Genomic DNA, 25502 nt, shown 5'->3' on the forward strand with positions numbered 1-25502 from the left:
GATATCATCCAGGACAAAGCAGCCCGCTTTATTGGCCCAATGGTGGATGGGGCACCAATGCCTCTGCAATGTCTACCATCTACAAGTTGCACTGCAACAACTCACTAAGGCTTCTTCACCTCCCAAGCCTGCGATCTCTACTGCCTAGAACAAGGACAGCAGATATATGGGAATACTGCCAACTACACGTTCACCTCCTAGTCACACACCATGCTCGTTTAGAAATATAATCTCTGTTCCTTCACTGTCACTAGTGGATCAAGATTTTGGAGCTCTTATCCAATTAGGACTGTCGAAATAGCTGCATCATACAGACTACTGCAGCGCAAGAAGGTAGCTCACCACCATCTGCTCAAGGGCAATTAAGGATGGGCAATAAATTCTGGCCTCACTGGTGACAACCACTTGCTGTGACCGTGTTAAACAAAAACTGGCTATCTGACTCTGGGAGAATCTATCCATTTAAGGGATGTTTCACTGGGCGATGTTCTGGACTGGTACCAGTTCCATCACAAGATTAAATGGGTGATGGTCCCATGGTCAGAGTTAAGAGTTTTTCACCAGTGTTCCAATTGACTGGAATGCCAACCAACCTTGTTAATTGTGTCCATTCCAATATTATGCAGTCTAACTCTGTCAGTGTACTCCTCATAACACAAGAGTCGACAGAAGATATCGAGAGATTAGATTAGTTGGCAAAAGGGCAGCACGGTGGCGCTGTGGGTCAGCCCTATTGCCTCATGGCGCCAAAATCCCAGATTCAATCCCGGCTCTGGGTCACTGTCTGTGTGGAGTTTGCACATTCTTCCCGTGTCTGTGTGGGTTTGGCCCCACAACCCAAAGATGTGCAGGCTAGGTGGATTGGCCACACTAAATTTCCCCTTAATTGGAAAAATAAATGAATTGAGGGTAGTGAATCTGTGGAATCTTTACTGCAGAGGGCTATAGAGGCTTGGTCGTTAAGTATGTTCAAGGCTGAGATAAACAGAATGTTAATCAGTAAGGGAATCAGGGGTTATGGGGTAAGGCGGGAAATTGGAGTTGAAGATTATATGAAATCAGCCACGGTCTCATTGAATTGCAGAACAGACACGATCTGCTAAGCGGCCTACTTCTGCACTTATGTCTTATGGTCTCCTGTGGACTGGCACACACAAGTACAACTGTCCCATTTCACATGGTTTACCCAAAGGCACTGTACAATTATTGCATAAATATAGCCTTCAAGTGTTCGAAACTACTGGATATTTCCCACAATGTTTTTCCGTTGTGCTTGATTCAATAAACTCCCTTTTAAAAAAGCAATGAAGGGCAGCACGGTGGCACAGTGGTTAGTCCTGCTGCCTCACGGCACCAAGGTCCCAGGTTCGATCCCAGCTCTGGGTCACTGTCCGTGTGGAGTTTGCGCATTCTCCCCATTTTTGCGCGAGTTTCACCCCCACAACCCAAAGATGTGCTGGGTAGGTGGATTGGCCACGCTAAATTGCCCCTTAATTGGAAAAAATGAATTGGGTACTCTAAATTTATTTTTAAAAAGCAATGAAAACGTTAGAATATTTATAATCAGAATCTCCTTCGAAGGTTGAAATTTGAACATAATTAAACACACACCATCCTTTTTGCAGTTAAGAACGTAAAGTGTAAAACAGGACAAGCCTACTGGGCCTCTCAAAACTATTTCTTGCAATTTGCATTTCCATAGCCTCTTATTAACATTTACTGAGGACAGTGATCAAACAGAATGAAACTTTCAGCTCCAAATAATAGCTGTCCTAAAGTATTTGTTGTCTCACTAACCAAGTCTTAACTCACCTATAACCTTCAGTCCCATTTCTATCCATATAATTGTACAATTCCTTTTAAAAGACGTCATTAAAAAGGGCAGCACGGTGGCCCAGGGGGTTGCACTGCTGCCTCACGGCACCAAGGACCCGGGTTCAATCCCGGCCCTGGGTCACTGTCTGTGTGGAGTTTGCACATTCTCCCCGTGTTTGCGTGGGTTTGGCCCCCACAACCCAAAGATGTGCAGGGTAGGTGGATTGGCACCGCTAAATTGCCCCTTAATTGGAAAAAATGAATTGGGTGCTCTAAAATTTTTTTTTTTTTAATTTATACAAATACAACAGCCTATATCCATGCGGGACTCGAAAATGTAATTTTTGATCCATCTGATTAGTCCCACAATTCAAAATGAGGATGCACTACCCATATCCCTTAACAAAGGTGCTGAAATACATTTCCTTGGCTGCTGGCTACTCTCCAATAAATTATCTAAGTTATTATTCTTCAATCTATTTATCCAGTGAGCAGGTTGTCTACCACTTAACCATTGAGCAAGTTGACACTTTTTGACACAAGAACAGAAGCTTCACTGTTGCACTACGCATTTTCCAAATGAACAATCAAAAAATTGCTATGCATTACTGAATGGGTAAATGTACTGCATGATACAGTGCTGAACTCCATACCCTAGTCAACCCAAGGGTCAATCTCCAGGTTATACCTCATTCAGGTTTGTAGTACAGTCTCTACCCCTGGTCTTAGGGAGGAGGGAAAGACACCATTTGCCAAGATCATACCCCTAACATAATTTAGTGGACCTTGTTTGAAAGTGTGCGCTTGCATGCTTGATGCTCTCAACATCCAAATATTCTGACAACACTCATTGTCTTAAGAAATAATCGCATCTGTACAGTAGTGCCTCAGGACGCCCCGAAGAGCATTAAAGCCAATGAAATCATTTTAAAAACGTAGTCACTGTGGGTCAAATTCAACCAGATTTCAAATGACGCTTGGCAAAAATGCCCAACTTCAAGAAGATGAGAAACCTGTCTTTGGCTTGGGGAGGATTACAAGGCTGTACCCCTTAAATATACCAGCCAAGGCAGAGAGTTATATTTTGCTAATATAAAAGCAAAATACTGCGGATGCTGAAAATCTGAAACAAAATCATAAAATACTGGATTAACTCAGTAGATCTGGCAGCATCTGTGGAGAGAGAAATGTTGAGTCCCTATGACTTCTTCAGAACTGAAGAGGGATAGAAATGTAATGGATTATATAGTTGGAGAGTCGGGGTAAAACAGAAGGTCAGCAATAGGCTGGAGCTATGGATAGATTGACAAAGATGTCATGGACATGAGACAAAGGGGGTGTAAATGGTGACATTAAGGACTAAATATAGATTAATGATTTAGATGAGGGAACAAAATGTAATATCTCCAAATTTGCAGATGACACAATGTTGGGTGGGAGGGTGAACTGTGAGGAAAATGCAGAGATGCTTCAGTGTGATTTGGACAAGTTGAGTGAGTGGGCAAATGAATGGCAGATGCAGTATAATTTGGATAAATGTGAGGTGATCACCTTTGATAGCAAACGGAAAGCAGACTATTATCTGAATGGCCAAAAATTAGGAGAAGGAAATGTGCAATGAGACCTGGGTGTCCTCATACACCAGTTGCTGAAAGTAAGCATGTAGCAGCTGGCGGTAAAGAAGGCAAATGGTATGTTGGCCTTCATAGCGAGAGGATTTGAATACAGAAGAGGGATGTCTTGCTGCAATTATACAGGGCCTTGGTGAAGCCACACCTGGAATATTGTGTGCAGTTTTGGTCTCCTTATCCGAGGAAGGGTGTTCTCGCTCTAGAGGGAGTGCAGCGAATGTTTACCATTCCTGGGATGGCAGGACGGACATATGAAGAGAGATTGAATCGGTTAGGATTGTATTCACTGGAATTCAAAAACGAGCAGGGAAATCTCAGAGAAACCTATAAAATTCTAACAGGACCAGATCAGGTTGATGCAAGGAGAATTTTCCTGATGGCAGGCGTGTCCAGAACTAAGGGGTCAGAGTCTGAAGACACGGGATGGACCATTTGGGACTGAGATTAGGAGAAATGTCTTCACCCAGGGAGTGGTCAACCTGTGGAATTTGTGAGCACAGAAAGCCGTTGAGGCCAGGGGCAATTTTTGTGACCGTCCATGCTACACCTTTTTTAACAATGGTTTCTCCGCTTGTAGGGGGATTGGGGATTGGATTGAGGGGGGGGGATGGGATTGGGGCTGGGGGGGATTGGATTGGGGCTGGGGGGGGATTGGATTGGGGCTGAGGGGGGATTGGATTGGGGCTGGGGGGGATTGGATTGGGGTGGGGGGGGAGAGGCGCTGGTGGGGGGGGGAGAGGGGGGGGGAAGACGAGGGTGGTTGGGGGGGGAGAGGGGGACTGCGAGGGCGTGGGGGTTGGAGAGGGGGTGGCAGAGCGGGTGGTGGGGGGCGAATGGAGGAGAGGAGAGGGTGGTGGGGGGAAGAGAAGAGGGTTGGTGGGCGGGGAAGAAGAGGGTGGTGGGGGGAAGAGAGGGTGGTGGGGGGAAGAGAGGGTGGTGGTGGGGAAGAGAGGGTGGTGGGGCGGGGATGAAGAGGGGGGGGGGAAGAGAGGGTGGTGGGGGGGGGGGAGGGGGGGGAAGAGAGGAGAGGGCGCGGCAATAACGAACAAGAGCAGTTGGCAGTTTGACCACACCAAATGAGGGGTCAGGAACGGGCCGAGGACCAGCCCCCACCCCCGCCCTCACCTCGCGGCTCACGCTGGCATCGTCCAGGTAATTCTCCGAGATGAGCTGGTCGAACACCAGGTTGAGCTCGGTTTTGAAATTCTCGTCGTCCGTCGCCCTGATGGTGAAGAGTTTGCTGTAGAAGCGGTGAAAGTCGCGGTCCGGGAGTATGAGGGGGTGAGATGATGCTGCCACGGCCGCTCTCTCCCTCTGCCCTTCCTCAGCAGCCATAGCCATGGCCATCCCCATTGACTCACTTCCTTCAACCTCGATCCTCTCTATGGTAACGCGCCACGCAACCAACTACTTCTTCCGGGTCAAAGGGCCCGTGTGTCCCGTCCCCCCCCATATGTACAATTGAGGAAAGTTTCACTCTATGTTCTTTTTTTGGTCAGGGCCCAAGAGGTTTCAATCCCTTTTTGTTCTCACCCCTACAACCCCCCCCCCCCCCCCCCATGGCAGAGAGGGTTGCCAGTTGGACATTATTTGTGGAGAAAATGGGCAACACGCTAGCACAGTGGTTAGCACTATGGCTTCACAGCTCCAGGGTCCCAGGTTCCATTCCCCGCTGGATCACTGTCTGTGCGGAGTCTGCACGTTCTCCCTGTGTCTGTGTGGGTTTCCTCCGGGTGCTCCGGTTTCCTCCCACAAATCTCAAAAGAGGTGAATTGGACATTCTACAAACTCCCTCTGTGTAACCGAATAGGCGCCGGAGTGTGGCGACTAGGGGATTTTCACAATAACTACATTGCAGTGTTAATGTAAGCCTATTGGGGCATGTGTACAAGGAGGATTTAATATAAGTTTTACTTTTATTCAATGTTTTTGAGTGTGAGATTAGGAGCCCCTATGCCCCAGTTGGACATCAGTGGCAAAGGTTTAATTCATTTATGAAGGTTTATTCGTTTATAACCATTGTTCTTCTCTATAACAAAGTCTTACAACTCCAGGTAAAAGTCCAACAGGTTTATTTGGAATCACTAGCTTTCAGAGCATGGCTCCTTTTCAGGTGAGTCACCTGATGAAGGGGCTGTGCTCCGAAAGCTAGTAATTCCAAATAAACTTGTTGTACTTTAACCTGGTGTTGGAAGACTTCTTACTGTGCCCACCCCAGTCCAAGACCGGCATCTCCACATCATTATTCTTCTCAGTCAAATATGGAAAAACTTTTTTTCTATGAAGTTAGAGTGCCCAATTCTTTTCTTTTCCGAATAAGGGGCAGTTTAGCATGGCCAATCCACTTACCTACCCTGCACATCTTTTTGGGTTGCGGAGGGTGAGACCCACGCAGACACGGGAAGAGTGTGCAAACTCCACGCGGACGGTGACCCGGGGCCAGGATTGAACCTGGATCCTTGGGCTGTGAGGCAGCTGTGCTAACCACTGTGCCACATCAAACCTGGCTCTGATTCTGAGTGTAACCCAGGTGCGGTGTTCTATAGGCTGGACTCTCTCCCGGAGACATGGAGCTCCTTCAGTCACTTGAGTCTGGGTGTGACCCACTCTCAGAGAAACGGTTTATTTTGCCCACATGAAAAACAATCTCTCTTTTATAACCCTTTCAAGTTTAGCTCCAAATGGTGGTGCAGTGGTTAGCACTGCTGCCTTAAGGCGCCGAGGTCCCAGGTTCAATCCCGGCTCTGGGTCGCTGTCCATGTGAGGTTTGCACATTCTCCCCGTATTTGTGTGGATTTCGCCCCCACAACCCAGAGATGTGTAGGGTAGGTGGATTGGCCACGCTAAATTGCCCCTTAATGGAAAAAAATGAATTGGGTAATTTGTTTAGCTCCACAAATGTGTATTGTATTTTTTAATTCCAGTTGACCTCTGGTTACAACGTTACACTCCTAGTACATGATACATCAAGGTAGCGAGTAGGCTTGACTGGGTGACTGGTGACTGGGTACTCCAGTTGGAGATAGTGGTGTCACTCACTGTGTATTGTGCTTGATCACTGTACCAGACCTGGTACATTTGGGTTCTGCTGCCAGGGCTCGCTGACTGTTACTTTGTGGCAGAGGAGATGCAGTGTGTCCAGGTGCTTGGCAAACGATTGGGCAGCACGGTAGCCTTGTGGTTAGCACAATTGCTTCACAGCTCCAGGGTCCCCGGTTCGATTCCAGCTTGGGTCACTGTCTGTGCGGAGTCTGCACATCCTCCCCGTGTGTGCGTGGGTTTCCTCCGGGTGCTCCGGTTTCCTCCCACAGTCCAAAGATGTGCAGGTTAGGTGGATTGGCCATGATAAATTGCCCTTAGTGTCCAAAATTGCCCTTAGTGGGGTTACTGGGTTGTGGGGATAAGGTGGAGGTGTTGACCTTGGGTAGGGTGCTCTTTCCAAGAGCCGGTGCAGACTCGATGGGCCGAATGGCCTCCTTCTGCACTGTAAATTCTATGATATCTATGATTTATGTTAATAATTTGATGTGTCAACAAATTGTTGATGGCATACTGGACAAAATCATTCGTACGGGTGGTACGTAGACCACCTAACTGCAGTGGTAATATTGGGACTAGCATTAGACAGGAAATCAGAGATGCACATGTTAAACGAACATCTGTGATTACGGGTGACTTTAATCTGCATATGGATTGGATGAGTCAAATTAGAAACAGTACAATAGAGGAGGAATTTCTGGAGGATGTATAGGATGGTTTTCTGGACCAATACATTGAGGAACCATCTTGTACTGGGGTGTTGTGCAATGGGAACAGGATTAGTTGGCAATCCTTGGAGATGAGTGACCATAATATGATAGAATTCTTTATCATGGTGGATAGTGAGATAGGTGATACTGAGACTAGGGTTCGGAATCTCAATATGGTGGTATGAGGCATGAATTGGCTATGATGGACAGGGAAACATTACTGAAAGGAAGGACAGTGGACAGGTAATGGCAGGCATTCAAGGAACAAATCGGTGAACTCCAAAAGTTGTTTATTCCTATTTGGTGCAAGAGGAGAAAGGGAACCATAGCCAAACCATGGCTTACAAGGGAAATTAGAGATAGTATTAGATTCATGGTGAGGCATACAAATTAACAAGAAAAGGTAATAGACCTGAGGATTGGGAACCTGCAAGATGCCCTGTACCAACTCAGCAAGGCTTCTTTGACAGCATCTCCCAAACCCATGATCTCTGTCACTTAGAAGAACAAGTGCAGAAAACAGAGGGAAGCAGCACTTCCCTTCCCATGCTGACAAATATATCACCATTCCTTCATTACTGCTGAGTAAATATCCTGAAACTCCCCACCTAATAGTACTGTGGGTAAACCTACACCACACAGACTGCAGCAGTTTAAGGTAACTCACCACCACCTTCTCAAGGGCAATCAGAGATGGACAATAAATACTCAACTTGCCAGTGACATCCCCATCCCATGAATGAATTTTTAAAAATGGACTGCATCAGTTGCTTCACAGCTCCAGGGTCCCAGGTTCGATTCTGGCTTGGGTCACTGTCTGTGCGGAGTCTGCATGTTCTCCCTGTGTCTGCGTGAGTTTTCCTCCCACAGACTAAAGATGTGCAGGTTAGGTGGATTGGTCACACTAAATTGCCCTTAGTGTTCAAAAAAAAAGTTGAGGTGGGGGTTACTGGGTTACGGGGATAGGTTCAAAGTGTGGGTTTCAATGGGGTGCTCTTTCCAAGGGCCGGTGTGGACTCGATGGGCCGAATAGCCTCCTTCTGCATTGTAAATTCTATGATCAGTTTGGCAGCATGGTGGCGCAGAGGTTAGCACTGCTGCCTCTCGGCACCGAGGACCCGGGTTCGATCCCAGCCTCGGGTCACTGTCCGTGTGGAGTTTGCGCATTCTCCCCGAGTCTGCATGGGACTCACCCCCACAACCCAAAAAAGAAAGATGCTCATTGTAGGTGGATTGGCCATGCTAAATTGCCCCTTAAATTTGAAAAAGAAAATGAATTGGGTACGCTAAATGTATAAGTAAAAAAAAGAACTGCATCAGTTCAATGAGAAGGGCCTTGCCCAGAATCATCCACATCACAAAGGCATGTTTTTGTAAATTAAAAGTTATGTTTTTACTAATTATCTTGGCAAAACTTCAATTCGGGCATCAAAATAATTTTCCTCAGCTAGGACATTAACGAGTAAACTTTAGTTTGCTCATTATCTCCCCTCACCCTCTGTCGAGAGAGGGTATGTGTTGCCATTCCTGAATGCCAACAAGTACCCCTTTATGTATGGGCAGTGGATTAGAAACAGGATTGAGTTTAGCTGTGATATCCCTCATAATTAATTGGCATTCACTGAGTATATTCTCAGGTGGAATATCCATTTTGAGTTAAGAACGCAACACAAGAATGAGGAGTCGGAGTAGGCCATTTAGCTCCTTGAGCCTGCTCCACCATTCGATAAGGTCATGGCTGATTGTGACCTCAACTGTCTTGTCTGCCCTACATAACCCTTGACTCCCTTGAAGATCAAAAATCTAATTAACGCTGCCTTGAACATATTTAATGACCAAGCCTCCACTGCTCTCTGGGGAAGAGAATTCCTCATCGACTAATGACCCTCTGAGAGAAAAAAAAACTCTCCTCATCTTAGTCTTAAATGGACAACCTCTTATTTTTAAACTGTGACCCCTAGTTCTAGATTCTCCCGCAAGAGGAAACATCCTCTCCGCATCCACCCTGTCAAGACCCCTCAGGATTTTATGTTTTAAGAAGATCGCTTCTCATTCTTCTGAACTGCAATGGATATAGGCTCAACCTACTCAACTTTCCTTCATAAGATAACCTCTTTATCCCACTAATTAGTCAAGTGAACCTTCTCTGAACTACTTCTAATGGAATTATGTCCTTATGTCAGGAGACTAAGGGCAGCATGGTGGCACAGTGGGTTAGCCCTGCTGCCTCACGGCGCCAAGGTCCCAGGTTCAATCCCGGCTCTGGGTCACTGTCCGGCTTTGCACATTCTCCCTGTGTTTGCGTGGGTTTCACCCCCACAACCCAAAGATGTGCAGGGTAGGTGGATTGGCCACACTAAATTGCCCCTTAATTGGTAAAAAATGAATTGGGTATTCTAAAAAAATTTTTTTTTTTTTTTTTTAAATGTCAGGAGACTAAAACTGTACACAGTATTCCTGATGTAGTCTAACCATGGCTCTGCTCAGCTATTGCCACACTTACCAACTTTTATACTCTATTCTCCTTGCAGTAATAACCAACATTCAATTTGACTTCCCAATCACATGCTGTACCTGCAGAGTAACTTTCTGTGATCCATGTACTAGGATACCCAGATCCCACGTACTGTAGCGTTCTGCATTCTCTCTCCATTCAAATAATACACTGCTTTTCTTTCTTTCCTGCCAAAGTGGGCAAGTTCACCTTTGTCCACATTATGCTCCATCTGACAAATCTGTGGCCACTCAGTTAACCTATTTAAATTTGTAGACTCCTTCTGTCCTCTTGACAACTTATTTTCCCACCTACCTTTGTGTCATTGGCAAATATAGTAACCAAATATTCAGTGCCTTCATCAAGTCATTGATATTGGTTGCAGGTAGTTGAGGCCTGATGCACTATCAATTTGGATGAGACGAGAGTAGAGAGTAATCGAGGCTTTATTAAGCAGAGATGTGTTCCCTCCTGCAGCTGCTGCCGAAATGGCTGCAGCTCGGTGAGCACACACATTTATACCCCGCCTACTGGGCGGAGCCTGCAGGCAGGGATCTACCCCCGTACCTGTAGTACAGGAGCCTTACTGTATTACTTGTCATATACGTAATATAGGGGCAGCATGGTGGCACAGTGGTTAGCATTGCGGCCTACGACGCTGAGTACCCGGGTTCGAATCCCGGCCCTGGGTCACTGTCCGTGTGGAGTTTGCACATTCTCCCCGTGTCTGCGTGGGTTTCACCCCCACAACCCAAAGATGTGCAGGATAGGTAGATTGGCCATTCTAAATTGCCCCTTAATTGGAAAAAATAATTGGGTACTCTAAATTTATTTTTTTAAAAATATACGTAATATATACAAACAGTGGTGACTACCACAAAGCCCAAGCAGTGATCCAGTGACACTCCACTAATAAGAGCTTGCCAACCCAAAAATTACACATTTATCCCTACTATGCTTCCTGTTAGCTAACCAACCCTCTTATGCATGTTAATATATAACTCACTGTACCATGAGCTCTTACTTTGTACCGTAAATACTAGACTGCTGTTGGCAACTATGGAACTGCGCCCCAGAATATCACCTCCTTCAGAAAGGAGCACCAAAATGAGACAATTGAGGGAGCAGAGTTTTGTCAGCACCTGACTAAGGTCTTACCCCAGATTAGTACAATGTTTAAAATGTAGATATGAATTTATAATCAACTCCATTGACTTATGGAATTTGAATAAATCAAATTCCACTTTATTGCATGGAACTCCAGGATTTCTATCAGTGTATTGGGATCACACTACATCAGTGCATCTCAAACTATCTGATGTGGCGTATCGGCAGTTTTTTTTTTCAATGTGCCAGGGACCGGTGAGCGAAACAAGCCAATCCAGGATTACTGTCTCTTTCTTTTCTGGAAACACTCCAAGTACCGGCAGACGATGGCTCGCGTACCGGCACCAGTACGCGTACCACACTTTGAGAAGCACTGCACTACATGATTCCATTCATTTTTCTGTATTAAGTGGACATCTGTGACCTGCTATGTGTTCATAGTTGTGTTATCTCAAGGTACAGGTTAGATTCCTGTACCTGTGTGGCATGGAGCACAGAAATAATCCAGCTATTTCACATCACCATATTGATGTATGTTGCTAGAAACATGAATGTTGTTGAGTTTAATGTGTTTCCATTAATAGAGACCTTGATAACTTGAAGAGGCTCTACAGATTTTACAGTGTGATTTTATGTAAAATAGTATCGTTAATGATATAATTTTATGTAAAATTGGATCCATACAGGCTGGCCAGTGGCTTAGCAAGTTTATCCATTGAGTAACTGAGTCATAGAACATAACAGCGCAGTACAGGCCCTTCAGCCCTCGATATTGCGCCGACCTGTGAAACCACTCTAAAGCTCATTGGAACTATTCCCTTATCATCCATATGCCTATCCAATGACCATTTGAATGCATTTAGTGTTGGCGAGTCCACTACTGTTGCAGACAGGGCATTCCACGCCCTTACTACTCTCTGAGTAAAGAACCTACCTCTGACATTTGTCCTATATCTATCTCCCCTCAATTTAAAGCTATGTCCCTTCATGCTAGACATCACCATCTGAGGAAAAAGGCTCTCACTGTCCACCCTATCTAATCCTCTGATCATCTTGTATGCCTCAATTAAGTCACCTTTTAACCTTCTTCTCTCTAACGAAAACAGCCTCAGGTCCCTCAGCCTTCCCTCATAAGATCTTCCCTCCATACCAGGCAACATCCTGGTAAATCTCCTCTGCACCCTTTCCAATGCTTCCACATCCTTCCTATAATGCAGCGACCAGAACTGCACGCAATACTCCAAATGTGGCCGCATCAGAGTTTTGTACAGCTGCAACATGACCTCATGGCTCAGAAACTCAATCCCTCTATCAATAAAAGCTAACACACCGTACGCCTTATTAACAACCCTCTCAACCTGGGTGGCAACTTTCAGGGATCTATGCACACGGACACCGAGATCTCTCTGCTCATCCACACTACCAAGAATCTTACCATTAGCCCAGTACTGTCTTCCTGTTATTCTTTCCAAAATGAATCACCTCACACTTTTCTGTCTTAAACTTCATTTGCCACCTCTCAGCCCAGCTCTGCAGCTTATCTATGTCCCTCTGTAACTTGTAACATCCTTCCGCACTGTCCACAACTCCACTGACTTTAGTGTCATCTGCAAATTTACTCACCCATCTTTCTACGCCCTCCTCCAGGTCATTTATAAAAATGACAAACAGCAGTGGCCCCAAAACAGATCCTTGTGGTATACCACTAGTAACTGGACTCCAGTCTGAACATTTCCCATCAACCACCACCCTTTGTCTTCTTCCAACTAGCCAATTTCTGATCCAAACTGCTAAATCACCCTGAATCCCATGCCTCCGTATTTTCTGAAGTAGCCTACCGTGGGGAACCTTATCAAACGCTTTACTGAAATCCATATATACCACATCAACTGCTTTACCCTCATCCACCTGTTTGGTCACCTTCTCAAAGGACTCAATAAGGTTTGTGAGGCACGACCTACCCTTCACAAAATCGTGTTGACTATCTCTAATAAAATTATTCCTTTCCAGGGTAGCACGGTAGCATGGGAGGGGGCAGCAGGGTAGCATGGGGGGGCAGCAGGGTAGCATGGTGGTTAGCATAAATGCTTCACAGCTCCAGGGTCCCAGGTTCGATTCCCGGCTGGGTCACTGTCTGTGTGGAGTCTGCACGTCCTCCCCCTGTGTGCGTGGGTTTCCTCCGGGTGCTCCGGTTTCCTCCCACAGTCCAAAGATGTGCGGGTTAGGTGGATTGGCCATGCTAAATTGCCCGTAGTGTTAAAAGTAGGGTTAAGGGGGAGGTTGTTCAGTTACCGGTATAGGGTGGATACGTGGGTTTGAGTAGGGTGATCATGGCTCGGCACAACATTGAGGGCCGAAGGGCCTGTTCTGTGCTGTACTGTTCTATGTTCTATGTTCTATGTTCTATGGTGGTTAGCATAAATGCTTCACAGCTTCAGGGTCCCAGGTTTGATTCCCGGCTGGGTCACTGTCTGTGTGGAGTCTGCACGTCCTCCCCGTGTGTGCGTGGGTTTCCTCCGGGTGCTCCGGTTTCCTCCCACAGTCCAAAGATGTGCGGGTTAGGTGGATTGGCCATGCTAAATTGCCCGTAGTGTCCTAAAAAGTAAGGGGGGGGGGGGGTTGTTGGGTTACGGGTGGATACGTGGGTTTGAGTAGGGTGATCATTGCTCGGCGCAACATTGAGGGCCGAAGGGCCTGTTCTGTGCTGTACTGTTCTATCTATTCTATCTATCTATCTATGATTATATATCCTATCTTTTATAAACCTTTCCAAGACTTTGCCCACAACAGAAGTAAGGCTCACTGGTCTATAGTCATGCAGTACAATATTGATCCTTGATTTCCGCTGCAGTTGATCACAGCTGGTTGGGAAAAACTGGCTAGTATTTTTACTCCTTATTGCTATCCAAAAATTAATTCTTGGAAGTACACAGTTGTGGACATTGAATTAGAACAGAATCTGCTTTGCCTAATCCATAAGACATAGGAGGAGCAGAAAAAGACCATTCGGCCAATCGAGTCTGCTCCACCATTCAATGAGATCATGACCTCTGGGGACGGGGACAGGGACGGACACACATGCACACACGTTTTGAAGAACAGCAATGTGGCTGGAATGCTACAGGGTAATCTGCCCATCAGTGCACCAGTACCTGCAAAAAAGGAAAAGTATTCATGAGAAAAGTTAGCATAGAAATGCACAACTTTCTCTCCTTTTCTGAATGTCTTTCATTGTGCTAGGGTATGGTTCTATTGGTGTGAGCCATCCTCTTTTTATTCATTTACAGGATGGGGGTGTTACTGACAAACCCAGCTTTTATTAACCATCCCTGTGCAACTGAGTGGCTTGCTAGGTTGTCTCAGAGGGCAGTTAAGAGCCAACCACATTGTTGTAGGTCTGGAGTCACACATAGGTCTGATTTTGCCAGCGACTTTTGTTATTTAAAAGACGTTAGATGATAAAGTGTGTAAATTCAAATGAGCTCAAAATTGTCCTTATTCATTGTCTATGTTTTTCAACAATGAGCATTGGATGAAGACGAGAAAGCCTGACTAATGGTTTATTTTCTCTCCGCTCCACAACACAAGAATGAAGAAACCAATTATACCACTCCGACTGAGAACAGATAACTCGCCAGAGAATGATGATTGAACCTATAAATTAACCTGGTCTGGTTCTGAGCAAAGAAGATCAACCTGAAACTATAACTCTGTTACTCACAGAGCAGCATGGTGGCGCAGTGGTTAGCATGGGAGGGTAAGGACAGGAGAACCAGTGGAAAGGGGACTGGGGAAGGTGGTCCTGTTTGAGTAAGCCAGGTTGGGGCTTGTTAGTGGGGGGGTGGGGCTGTTGGTTATATTATTTTGTTCTTGTTGAAACCTGATGTTTAAAATTGTTAAAATTATAAATGCCTTAATAAAATATTTTCAAAAAAAAGACAGGGAATCATTTATTGGGAGTACCCAGTCTCCGATGATCCCCGAAATGTTGATAATGGATGACTCGGCGATAGTGGTGTCATTAACAGTCTTTAGAAAAGGTTGGGAATTATTTTGTTTAGCACGTTATCCCGGTCCAGCTATGGTCTGGCCTTGGTTGCTTCATTATTTTGAAGAGTTGCAAATACAGCTGAACACTGTGGAATCATCAGCAAGCAGCACCACTCCTGACCTTATAACTGGATAGAGGACATTTTCCTCATAGATGCGTAAAACAGACAGTGCAGAAGCAGGCCATTCGACCCATTGAGTCTTCACCGACCCACTTAAGCCCTCACTTCCATCCTATCCCCATAACCCAATAACCGTTTTGGTCACTAAGGGCAATTTGGCATGGCCAATCCACCTAACCTGCACGCCTCTGGACTGTGGGAGGAAACCCACGCACACACAGGGAGAACGTGCAGACTCTGCACAGACAGCGACACAGCAGGGAATCGAACCTGGGACCCTGGCGCTGTGAAGCCACATTGCTAGCCACATGTGCTACCGAGCTGCCCTGCAGTGCTGGTCAGGGGCACCCATAACAAGCATCCAACAATCAAGATCATCTTTCTGTTTGACCAGTTTGATTCCAGCCATTGAAGAAATTGACTCCCAGTGGCCTATTTTACTATGGCTGCTTATTGCCATGTTTGGTTAATCCTACCTTGGTTTTAAGGGTAGAAATTCTCAGCTCTCGACCGACATTCAGCTTACACCCATACCTGACTCAAGGCTGTGATGAAGTCTGGAGCTAAGCAGTATTTATGGAATCTGATCTTACCATTGGGAAACCAATTTCCCTAATTTACTGAGATTTGGGAGGAGGCTGTTGGAGCATAATTGGCTAGGTAAACTGATCTTGTTTTTTGTGAATGGAATACACCTGAGCAATTTTCTACATGGCCAGGTAAATGTCAGTGGCACAATTGTACCAAGACAGCTTAGCGATGAGACTGGCTAGCTCTGGTACTGATTGTCAACATTGAAAGCAATATGTTATTAAGGCCGTTAACCTTTGTAGTGTCTGGTGCACATAATTGCTTTTTAATGTCACATAGGAGTTGGCTGCAATTAGCATTTATGATGTGGGTCCTTGGGATGGGGCCGAAAGGGATCATACACCCAGTCCTTTTGATTGAAGACAGTTGCAATCACTACGGCCTCGTCTCTTGCATTTCCACTTTGGGTTCCACATTGGTTAAAGCTTTGAATATTCATGGATATCCTGCTTTATGCCCAAGTCCCCACCTCCATACTCAAGTAAATATAATTGGATCAAAGAACTTCACTCTGATCTCTTAGGCTGTGGGGCCAATATAACTGTGCTAACAGGATGCTATTATTAGTGGCTAGTTGGTAAACAGCTCTTTGCAAGATTAATAGATCATTATATCTGGTGCCAGTTCTGATATACTATCTACACTGAACCAAGCTTGATCTCCTGTCTTGGTAAGAAACAGAAGCACAGATGTGCCAGGCCATGTTATTAACATTTGTGGTATATAGTGCATGTGCTGATGATCCACTACTCCTGGATGGCTAGTTTTGGATTATAAAATGTGGACTTTCTCCAGTGTATTAAGGGGATCAGACTATGCCCCCTCCTTTGTTTCTTCAGCATCTTATGCAAACTGAGTCTGGTAGCATCTCCTCCAAGATTTGACCAGTGGTACCACTGAACCACCCTTCATGAACATCAAAATCACAACCTAATGCAGTTTTGTTCCCTTGATTTCCTCAACATGGAAGAATACGTTTTATATGGCAGCCCCTCTGCCACTAAAATAGGTCATTAATAATTTCATACATAGTGCCAGATCACCTTACCTACCATGCAAAAACATCGGTCTTCCTGATTTCCCTCCTAAACAGCCCAGTTCCATTTTCTAAAAATAAAATCCACTATCCAATTAAGTCATGGCACTTTGTTAGTGTTGTGGGTATCTGCAGCACCATTATATGGAAAAGGTACAATGGAGATTAATTGGTTAACTATATATTTAACAAAGGAAGCTCATTGTACATTTGCAATTACATTAGGCAAAGAGAGAGATACAGCGTGAGAAAATAAGTCATTCCAATTTCATAAATTGCTGCAATAGCCAGTTTAAGTTAATTACCAAAAATAGCTACCAATGCCACTTTTCTTTCCTACAAACCCGTGTGTTTTTATTCCTCCCCATTCTTAGGATGTGGTGCTTCTTGGCAAGGCTGCCATTTATTAAAAAGGCATTTAATAGCCAACTCTCTGATTACGGGAGTAGTATTCACTATGTACCTTTACTAATGCCATAGAGATTTTATGCTTCATCTGCTTTTCTGGGCATATTCCTCACACCATAAATGACCACTTTCATATGATAAGTTGAAATGAGAAAAAAAAAATACTATAATGAATGCGTATATGCATTGGGGAAGCAGTAACTAGGAGAGTTTCACAGAGGGCATTCCTACATCCACCGCTGTCCACTCATCTAAGAGCTGCAATGGTGCAAGTCGCGCAACTGGAAAAAAAAAGACAACCCAAACCCTAAAGCAAGTGGCTTTGATGGTCATGGGACCAACTATGGAATGTTACATATGCATTCATAAATTACACTGTTAAAATTGTGTAGAAAGTATCCAGACAGCTTATGCATAATGTCCATTCCAAAATTGTCATCCCGAACATGTGCCATGATGATTAAAGAAAAGACAGCAAAACAACTCCTATAACTGACAGAGGTCTGACACTTTCCATTTATTGGCAATTACATTGACAATTAGCTTATTGACAGGTATGAACCAGGAGTGAAGCGTTTCCATGCTTTAATCACAAGCTATGTACATACACAAATATCAGTATGGGAGTTAAAAAAAAATCAGATGAAATTTGTTTTAGACATCAGTTGAGAAGACGGAAGACAAAAATCACACCTTTAATAAAGAATATTGTTTGCTTATATTAAAAGAGGATCAGCTTATAGTGCTAAATGTTTTTTTTTAAGAAAGACAATACAGCACAGACACCTTGGTGAACATGCAAAACAGAAAAACTTCAGGATAGTGTACAAACTGCCTGGTAGCATCTGTACATGTTCAGCAAGTTAGAGCAACTTCAGCTGTTGCTAGTTTAATAATGACCTTGCACAGAATTACAAGTTTATTGTAGGTTTCCCCACTCTTGGCAATTTACAATACAGGGACGGGAGGGGGTACCAATTTGTTTGCCCTGCTTTAAGGTGCAATCAAGCCATCTTTGACATTCTGGTACGCCAGCCTTTTACATGTTTCTATGTAGCGGATTTTTAAAAATAAAGTCTCACTTTTAGCATCAGACAGTGGTGAATCAGACACATTACTTTTTTTAAAAGAAAAAATTACTAATGGAACTGAGTGCAATAGCAATTTTGCTATTAAAAACAAATAGCTTAAAGAAAGCCAATAAGTATGTTACACTCAACATCTGCAGTACAACTGCCCTCTCTTTCAAGTAGAAAAGAATTGATGTGAAAAAATAGGATGGTTTCCGAACAAAAAAAAATATACAAATTGCTTCTGTAGAACTTGATCCAGTCTTCAAGTAGAACCATTCCAGTTTATTTTAAAGGCCACTGTTAAGCTTTTATCCATTTCAGTGCAATACAAAAGAAAAAAGCCTTTTTGGGCAACTAAAGCAAGTTTACTGCTACATATACACAAGATAAAGTCCATGCAGCTGTTTAGCCATTAAAGGGACTGTGGCTCCAGCCGTCAGTGCATTAGTTCATTTTTATCCCCTTCTTTTTAGCCAGACTTGAATAGAAGAATTGCAACCTGACCCAGGTAAAAATAGATGAAATGTTTTGTCTCATGTGTGACGTAACTACCGAAGTTTCTGCCAACAATGCAGTGCCATGTTGGATTGTATTTCTTGTCAAACTCCTGTCGAGAAAAGAAAACAAAAAGTGACAAGTTATCAAAAAAAAAAAGACCCCCCCCCCCCCCCGATTACAACCATAGCTCAATCCTGTGGTACAACATCTGCAGTAAAAGCTTACAGGTAATGGTATGGAGAAGGCATGTATTGCAATAGTGAAGCAAAGCCATTGTAATCCCAGATAGTCATAGACTGCTTTCCCTGGGGGAAAGAGAAAGAGAAAGAGAGAGAGAGAGAGAGAGAGAGGAGAGAGAGAGAGAGAGAGAGAGGATGAGCTGGAGGGTTACCAACACCTCAGACTAGGGGCAAGGTGAAAGCACGCCTTCATTAATATTCTCCAGCCAGTACGGGAATAGAACCCACACCGTTGGCCTCGCTCTGCGTCATGAACCAGCTGTCCAGCCAACTGAGCTAAACAATCCTCCCTGTTGAAATAGTGGGGCAAGCAGGTTGCAATTGCCCACAACATTCCAGATTGATTTAATGGAAAAGCTGAAATACAGCAGACGTGGAATTCAGGAGAGAAAAAAAACAACCGTGGGTATATTTATTTTTATTGGTCCAATTCAGTCAGGTTTGAAATTTAACAATACCTTGAGTGACATGTAGAAATGTTTTAAATGATTCCAGAGAAAGGGGACAACAGAGAATATGCAATCAACATTGAAGTCCCCTAGCCTCCCCAAATCAATCAATCATTCTGGGCATCCATGCCTATTATTTAAGGCACGTGCTCCAAGCATCATAGAACATAGAACAGTACAGCACAGAACAGGCCCTTCGGCCCTCAATGTTGTGCCGAGCCATGATCACCCTACTCAAACCCACGTATCCACCCTATACCCGTAACCCAACAACCCCCCCCTTAACCTTACTTTAATTAGGACACTACGGGCAATTTAGCATGGCCAATCCACCTAACCCACACATCTTTGGACTGTGGGAGGAAACCGGAGGAAACCCACGCACACAGGGGGAGGACGTGCAGACTCCACACAGACAGTGACCCAGCCGGGAATCGAACCTGGGACCCTGGAGCTGTGAAGCATTTATGCTAACCACCATGCTACCCTATTTTTATGTACCAAAACCAAGAAAGGTGTGCTCTGTGTCCTTTAAAAAGCAGACAGCCACTGATGATTACAACATTACTGAGTGAATCTAATCACTTGGGTGCCAAACCTCACTTGACTTGGACATGTACAAAAATAAAACAACAACTTGTAAACGTTCAGACAAGACAGGAGAGAATCTTGCACATTGCAAGAGTCTGACTTGTTACTTCTGATCTTATTATAGTTGAATATCAAAGTCAGTTTCGTTGCCAATGTCTTCCAGGTCCCGCTTGTTGAATAAATGAATAAAATAAAGATTGGGGGGGGGGGGGGGGGGAAGGTTGTATGGAGAGCACCAGGTGTTGAATTATAAAACAACGGGAAGACAATTGGACACTGGTAGTCCATCTTCCTGCAGCTTTAGCAGCCGATACACTTGAACCTCTTATGCTCAAGTGAACAGCAAAAAGATACCTTTTTGATAAAGGCAGCAATGTCCTTTTCGATGTTATATTTCTCCATCGCTTGTGTGGCACAGTCTACCGCGTCTTGTTGCATATCTTCCGACATGTCAGCATTTTTGATCACAGCCTTCCTATCGGACATGGTGCCTGCCTTGCAAAACAAAAAACGGGGAAAAAAAAGAAACAACGTCGTGCTCACATTTAGGGGAAAAAAAACATGCACAGCGTTAGTCTTCCAACGCACTGAAGCAGCCAAACAAACGCACACACGTCTAAGGAGACACAAATACTTGACCATGGCTGAACTTCAACATTTAACCCTTGGATTGAGACATGCCGCCCAGCCCCGCCGCACACGCATATCGTTCCAAACTTCCCGCTTTTTAAAGAGAAACTGAACACTCATGCTGAGCACTGATGGAGCTCATTCATTGGGGATTTGCAGCGCCCTCTGCTCATTATTCACGCTAGACCAGAGAACCTCCATTTGGAGGAGGAGGGGAAAAAAACAAATCCACAAACGGCTAGAAAAAGGTGTTTGGGGGGGGGGGGGGGGGGTTAAGTTCTGAAGATGGCTTTTACAAAAAACTGGCATTAGCAGACAAGGTTATTGCATTTTTACGCTAGTGTCTCAAATGCAGATTGTCAAAAATAAACATTTGGGAAGAGAACAGGAACTGCACACAGGAGGGGGCGGGTTGAAGAATAAAATCACCGTAGGTATTAAAAAAAAAATAAAGGCCAGAAAATACTTGACAGCAGTGCATTGCATTTCAGGGTTACTTGCAATAAATAATCCTCGCGGGCCCAGGGTCATCATTATCTCCATAAATAACCACACATCAAAAAAAAAATTGGTGCACGTTCGATTACATGGAATTCTTGAAAGATGAGACAATCGGATTGGAAGATGGAGCTCGCTCATCTCTGCGGAGAACCCGAATCTCACCCCTCCAATAATAATAATGGCAAAAACAAAACCCAAAATGATTCGAATTTCACTCACCGTCGCACGTCCCCCTCCCCTCTCCCAATCATCCACTTCAATTCAACGAAACCATCAGTTTGTACCAATGAATTCAACTCGTAGATTTACACTATGCACCCCACATACACAGCAATCCCCGCACACACACAAAAATCGCAGGTTCACGCAAAAGTAAAACATGTTTGCTCTAATTAAAACGGCTTGTCAGCACATAATATACATTGTCTATTCCTCCCCCCTCCTCCTCCTCCCGCGAAGCTGCAGTAAATACGTGCATTAGCAGTAACACCTTGAAAAAGCTTTCCTTTTTAAAAGAGCTTAGGTCATTTTAAGGTAACCCCCAAAACATCGTGATATTGCTAAATCAGAACAGAAATTGCAAAAAAAAAGCATGAAGCAAACAGTTATATATGCCTTGCGAGACGTCATCTCACCTTCTCGATGTTAATCTCCCAATCGCTCCAGCAAAGCTTTGTATTTTCCTCTTCCCCCCACCCCCTCTTGCGTGTCTGTCTCCCTCTTTATTATTTTTTCCCCCCCGTAAACCGCTTGGTTCCCCGATGTGATCCTCTATTTTGTGTCGCCCCTCCCCTCTCTGCCTTCCTGAAATACCGCCTCGTCCCTCCGCAATGGCTGGGCTGCCGGCCGCCTCCATTGGCTCAAAGCAGCTTGCGCTCTCCCTCTCTGCATTTTCCCCTTGCCTGACTATTCCTGCATCCTATTTCATCCCACAATGCAATGTGAGCAAGGGGGGGAGAGCACCTCATGAAAATTACTCGCCAGCGTTTAGCCAGACACAGAAAATGAAATATCTGCAAAACACACACAGAAGAACTGACATCCCAGGTACAGCCCCAGAGAGTGACGGACATCCCAGACACAACACACACCCAGAGAGAGAGACTGACATCTCAGGAATAACACCCAGAGAGAGAAACTGACATCCTAGCAACAACACACACCCAGAGAGAGACTGACATACCAGCAACAACACCCAGAGAGAAACTGACATCCCAGCAACAACACACAGAGAGAGAAACTGACATCCCAACAACAACACCCAGATAGAGAGACTGACATCCCAGCAACAACACCCAGAGAGAAACTGACATCCCAGTAACAACACACACCCAGAGAGAAACTGACATCCCAGGAACAACAACCAGAGAGAGAAACTGACATCCCAGCAACAACACCCAGAGACTGAAACTGACATCCCAGCAACAACACCCAGAGAGAGAGACTGACATCCCAGCAACAACACTCAGAGAGAAACTGACAAACCAGCAACAACACCCAGAGACTGAAACTGACATCCCAGCAACAACACCCAGAGAGAAACTGACATCCCAGCAACAACACCCAGAGAGAGAAACTGACATCCCAGCAACAACACCCAGAGAGAGAAACTGACATCCCAGCAACAACACACACCCAGAGAGAGAGAATGACATCCCAGCAACAACACCCAGAGAGAGAAACTGACATCCCAGCAACTACACCCAGAGAGAAACTGACATCCCAGCAACAACACACACCCAGACAGAGACTGAAATACCAGCAACAACACCCAGAGAGAAACTGATATCCCAGCAACAACACACAGAGAGAGAAACTGACATCCCAACAACAACACCCAGATAGAGAGACTGACATCCCAGCAACAACACCCAGAGAGAGAGACTTACATCCCAACAACAACACCCAAAGAGAGAGACTGACATCCCACCAACAACACCCAGAGAGAGAGACTGACATCCCAGCAACAAAACACAGAGAGAGAAACTGACATCCCAACAACAACACCCAGAGAGAGAGACTGACATCCCAGCAACATCACCCAGAGAGAGAGACTGACATCCCAGCAACAACAGAGAGAGTGAAACTGACATCCCAGCAACAAAACCCAGAGAGAGACTGACATCCCAGCAACAATACACACCCAGAGAGAGAGACTGACATCCCAGCAACAACACCCAGAGAGAGAGACTGACATCCCAGCAACAACACAGAGAGAGAGACTGACATCCCAGCAACAACACAGAGTGAGAGAAACTGACATCCCAGCAACAACACCCAGAGAGAAACTGACATCCCAGCAACAAAACCCAGAGAGAGAGACTGACATCCCAGCAACAACACCCAGAGAGAAACTGACATCCCAGCAACAACACCCAGAGAGAGAAACTGACATCCCAGCAACAACACCCAGAGAGAAACTGACATCCCAGCAACAAAACCCAGAGAGAGAGACTGACATCCCAGCAACAACACCCAGAGAGAGAGACTGACATCCCAGCAACAATACACACCCAGAGAGAGAGACTGACATCCCAGCAACAACACCCAGAGAGAGAGACTGACATCCCAGCAACAACACCCAGAGAGAGAAAGTGACATCCCAGCAACAACACCCAGAGAGAAACTGACATCCGAGCAACAACACCCAGAGAGATAGACGGACATCCCAGCAACAACACCCAGAGAGAGAAACTGACATTCCAGCAACAACACCCAGAGAGAGAAACTGACATCCCAGCAACAACACCCAGAGAGAGAAACTGACATCCCAGCAACAACACCCAGAGAGAAACTGACATCCCAGCAACATCACCCAGAGAGAGAGACTGACATCCCAGCAACAACACCCAGAGAGAGAGACTGACATCCCAGCAACAACACCAGAGAGAGAGACGGACATCCCAGCAACAACACCCAGAGAGAGAGACTGACATCCCAGCAACAACACCCAGAGAGAGAGACGGACATCCCAGCAACAACACCCAGAGAGAGAAACTGACATCCCAGCAACAACACAGAGAGAGAGACTGACATCCCAGCAACAACACCCAGAGAGAGAAACAGACAACCCAGCAACAACATCCAGAGAGAGAGACTGACATCCCAGCAACAACACCCAGAGAGAGAAACTGACGTCCCAGCAACAACACCCAGAGAGAGACTGACATTGCAGCAACAACACCCAGAGAGAAACTGACATCCCAGCAACAGCACATAGAGAGAAACTGACATCCCAGCAACAACACCCAGAGAGAGTGACTGACATCTCAGCAACAACACACAGAGAGAGAAACTGACATTCCAGCAACAACACCCAGAGAGAGTGACTGACATCCCAGCAACAACACCCAGAGAGAGTGACTGACATCCCAGCAACAACACCCAGAGAGAGTGACTGACATCCCAGCAACAACACCCAGAGAGAGAAACTGACATTCCAGCAACAACACCCAGAGAAACTGACATCCCAGAAACAACACCCAGAGAGAGACTGACATCCAGCAACAAAACCCAGAGATAAACTGACATCACAGCAACAACACCCAGAGAGAGAGACTGACATCCCAGCAACAACACCCAGAGAGAGTGACTGACATCTCAGCAACAACACACAGAGAGAGACTGACATCCCAGCAACAACACCCAGAGAGAGAAACTGACATTCCAGCAACAACACCCAGAGAAACTGACATCCCAGAAACAACACCTAGAGAGAGACTGACATCCCAGCAACAACACCCAGAGAGAGACTGACATCCCAGCAACAAAACCCAGAGAGAGAGACTGACTTCCCAGCAACAACACCCAGAGAGAGAGACTGACATCCCAGCAACAACACAGAGAGAGAGACTGACATCCCAGCAACAACACCCAGAGAGAGAGACGGACATCCCTGCAACAACACCCAGAGAGAAACTGACATTCCAGCAACAACACCCAGAGAAACTGACATCCCAGCAACAACACCCAGAGAGAGTGACTGACATCTCAGCAACAACACACAGAGAGAGAAACTGACATTCCAGCAACAACACCCAGAGAGAGTGACTGACATCCCAGCAACAACACCCAGAGAGAGTGACTGACATCCCAGCAACAACACCCAGAGAGAGTGACTGACATCCCAGCAACAACACCCAGAGAGAGAAACTGACATTCCAGCAACAACACCCAGAGAGAGACTGACATCCCAGCAACAAAACCCAGAGATAAACTGACATCACAGCAACAACACCCAGAGAGAGAGACTGACATCCCAGCAACAACACCCAGAGAGAGTGACTGACATCTCAGCAACAACACACAGAGAGAGACTGACATCCCAGCAACAACACCCAGAGAGAGAAACTGACATTCCAGCAACAACACCCAGAGAAACTAACATCCCAGAAACAACACCTAGAGAGAGACTGACATCCCAGCAACAACACCCAGAGAGAGACTGACATCCCAGCAACAAAACCCAGAGAGAGAGACTGACATCCCAGCAACAACACCCAGAGAGAGAGACTGACA

At 45.4% G+C, this 25502-nt stretch overlaps 2 protein-coding genes across 4 annotated transcripts in view; both read right to left on the reverse strand.

Moving 5' to 3' along the window:
- heatr6 (HEAT repeat containing 6) overlaps positions 1 to 4830 on the reverse strand; it is a 64015-nt gene extending 59185 nt beyond the window's left edge. For both annotated transcript variants that reach the window (XM_038814411.1, XM_038814410.1), the window contains exon 1: positions 4572 to 4830. In XM_038814411.1, coding sequence (XP_038670339.1) covers positions 4572 to 4799 — 228 coding nt within the window. In that variant the 5' untranslated portion in view covers positions 4800 to 4830. The remainder of the gene's footprint in view (positions 1 to 4571) is intronic.
- Positions 4831 to 17492: 12662 nt separating this feature from the next.
- On the reverse strand, positions 17493 to 21789 carry LOC119974991 (dynein light chain 2, cytoplasmic). Of its 2 annotated transcripts, none has more exons than XM_038814413.1 (3): positions 21620 to 21789; positions 20208 to 20348; positions 17493 to 18683 (listed from the first exon to the last, which is right to left on the reverse strand). In XM_038814413.1, the coding sequence occupies exons 2-3, from the start codon at positions 20337 to 20339 to the stop codon at positions 18546 to 18548; spliced, it is 270 nt and encodes an 89-aa protein (XP_038670341.1). In that variant the 5' UTR covers positions 20340 to 20348; positions 21620 to 21789; the 3' UTR covers positions 17493 to 18545. The 2 variants fall into 2 exon arrangements, with proteins under 2 accessions (XP_038670341.1, XP_038670342.1); XM_038814414.1 differs by having other exon boundaries at positions 20208 to 20344; positions 21620 to 21785.
- Between the last annotated feature and the right edge of the window lie 3713 nt (positions 21790 to 25502).

This window comes from Scyliorhinus canicula, chromosome 12, assembly GCF_902713615.1.
Source record: "Scyliorhinus canicula chromosome 12, sScyCan1.1, whole genome shotgun sequence".
NCBI classification, from domain to species: Eukaryota; Metazoa; Chordata; class Chondrichthyes; order Carcharhiniformes; family Scyliorhinidae; genus Scyliorhinus; species Scyliorhinus canicula.

Coding starts and splice junctions, on each gene's coding strand:
- LOC119974991 (XM_038814413.1), bottom strand. CDS start 20,339: ATGTCCGATAGGAAGGCTGTGATCAAAAATGCTGACATGTCGGAAGAT. Junction 18,684..20,207: donor TTGCTGCCTTTATCAAAAAG/GTATCTTTTTGC, acceptor TTTTCTCGACAG/GAGTTTGACAAGAAATACAA.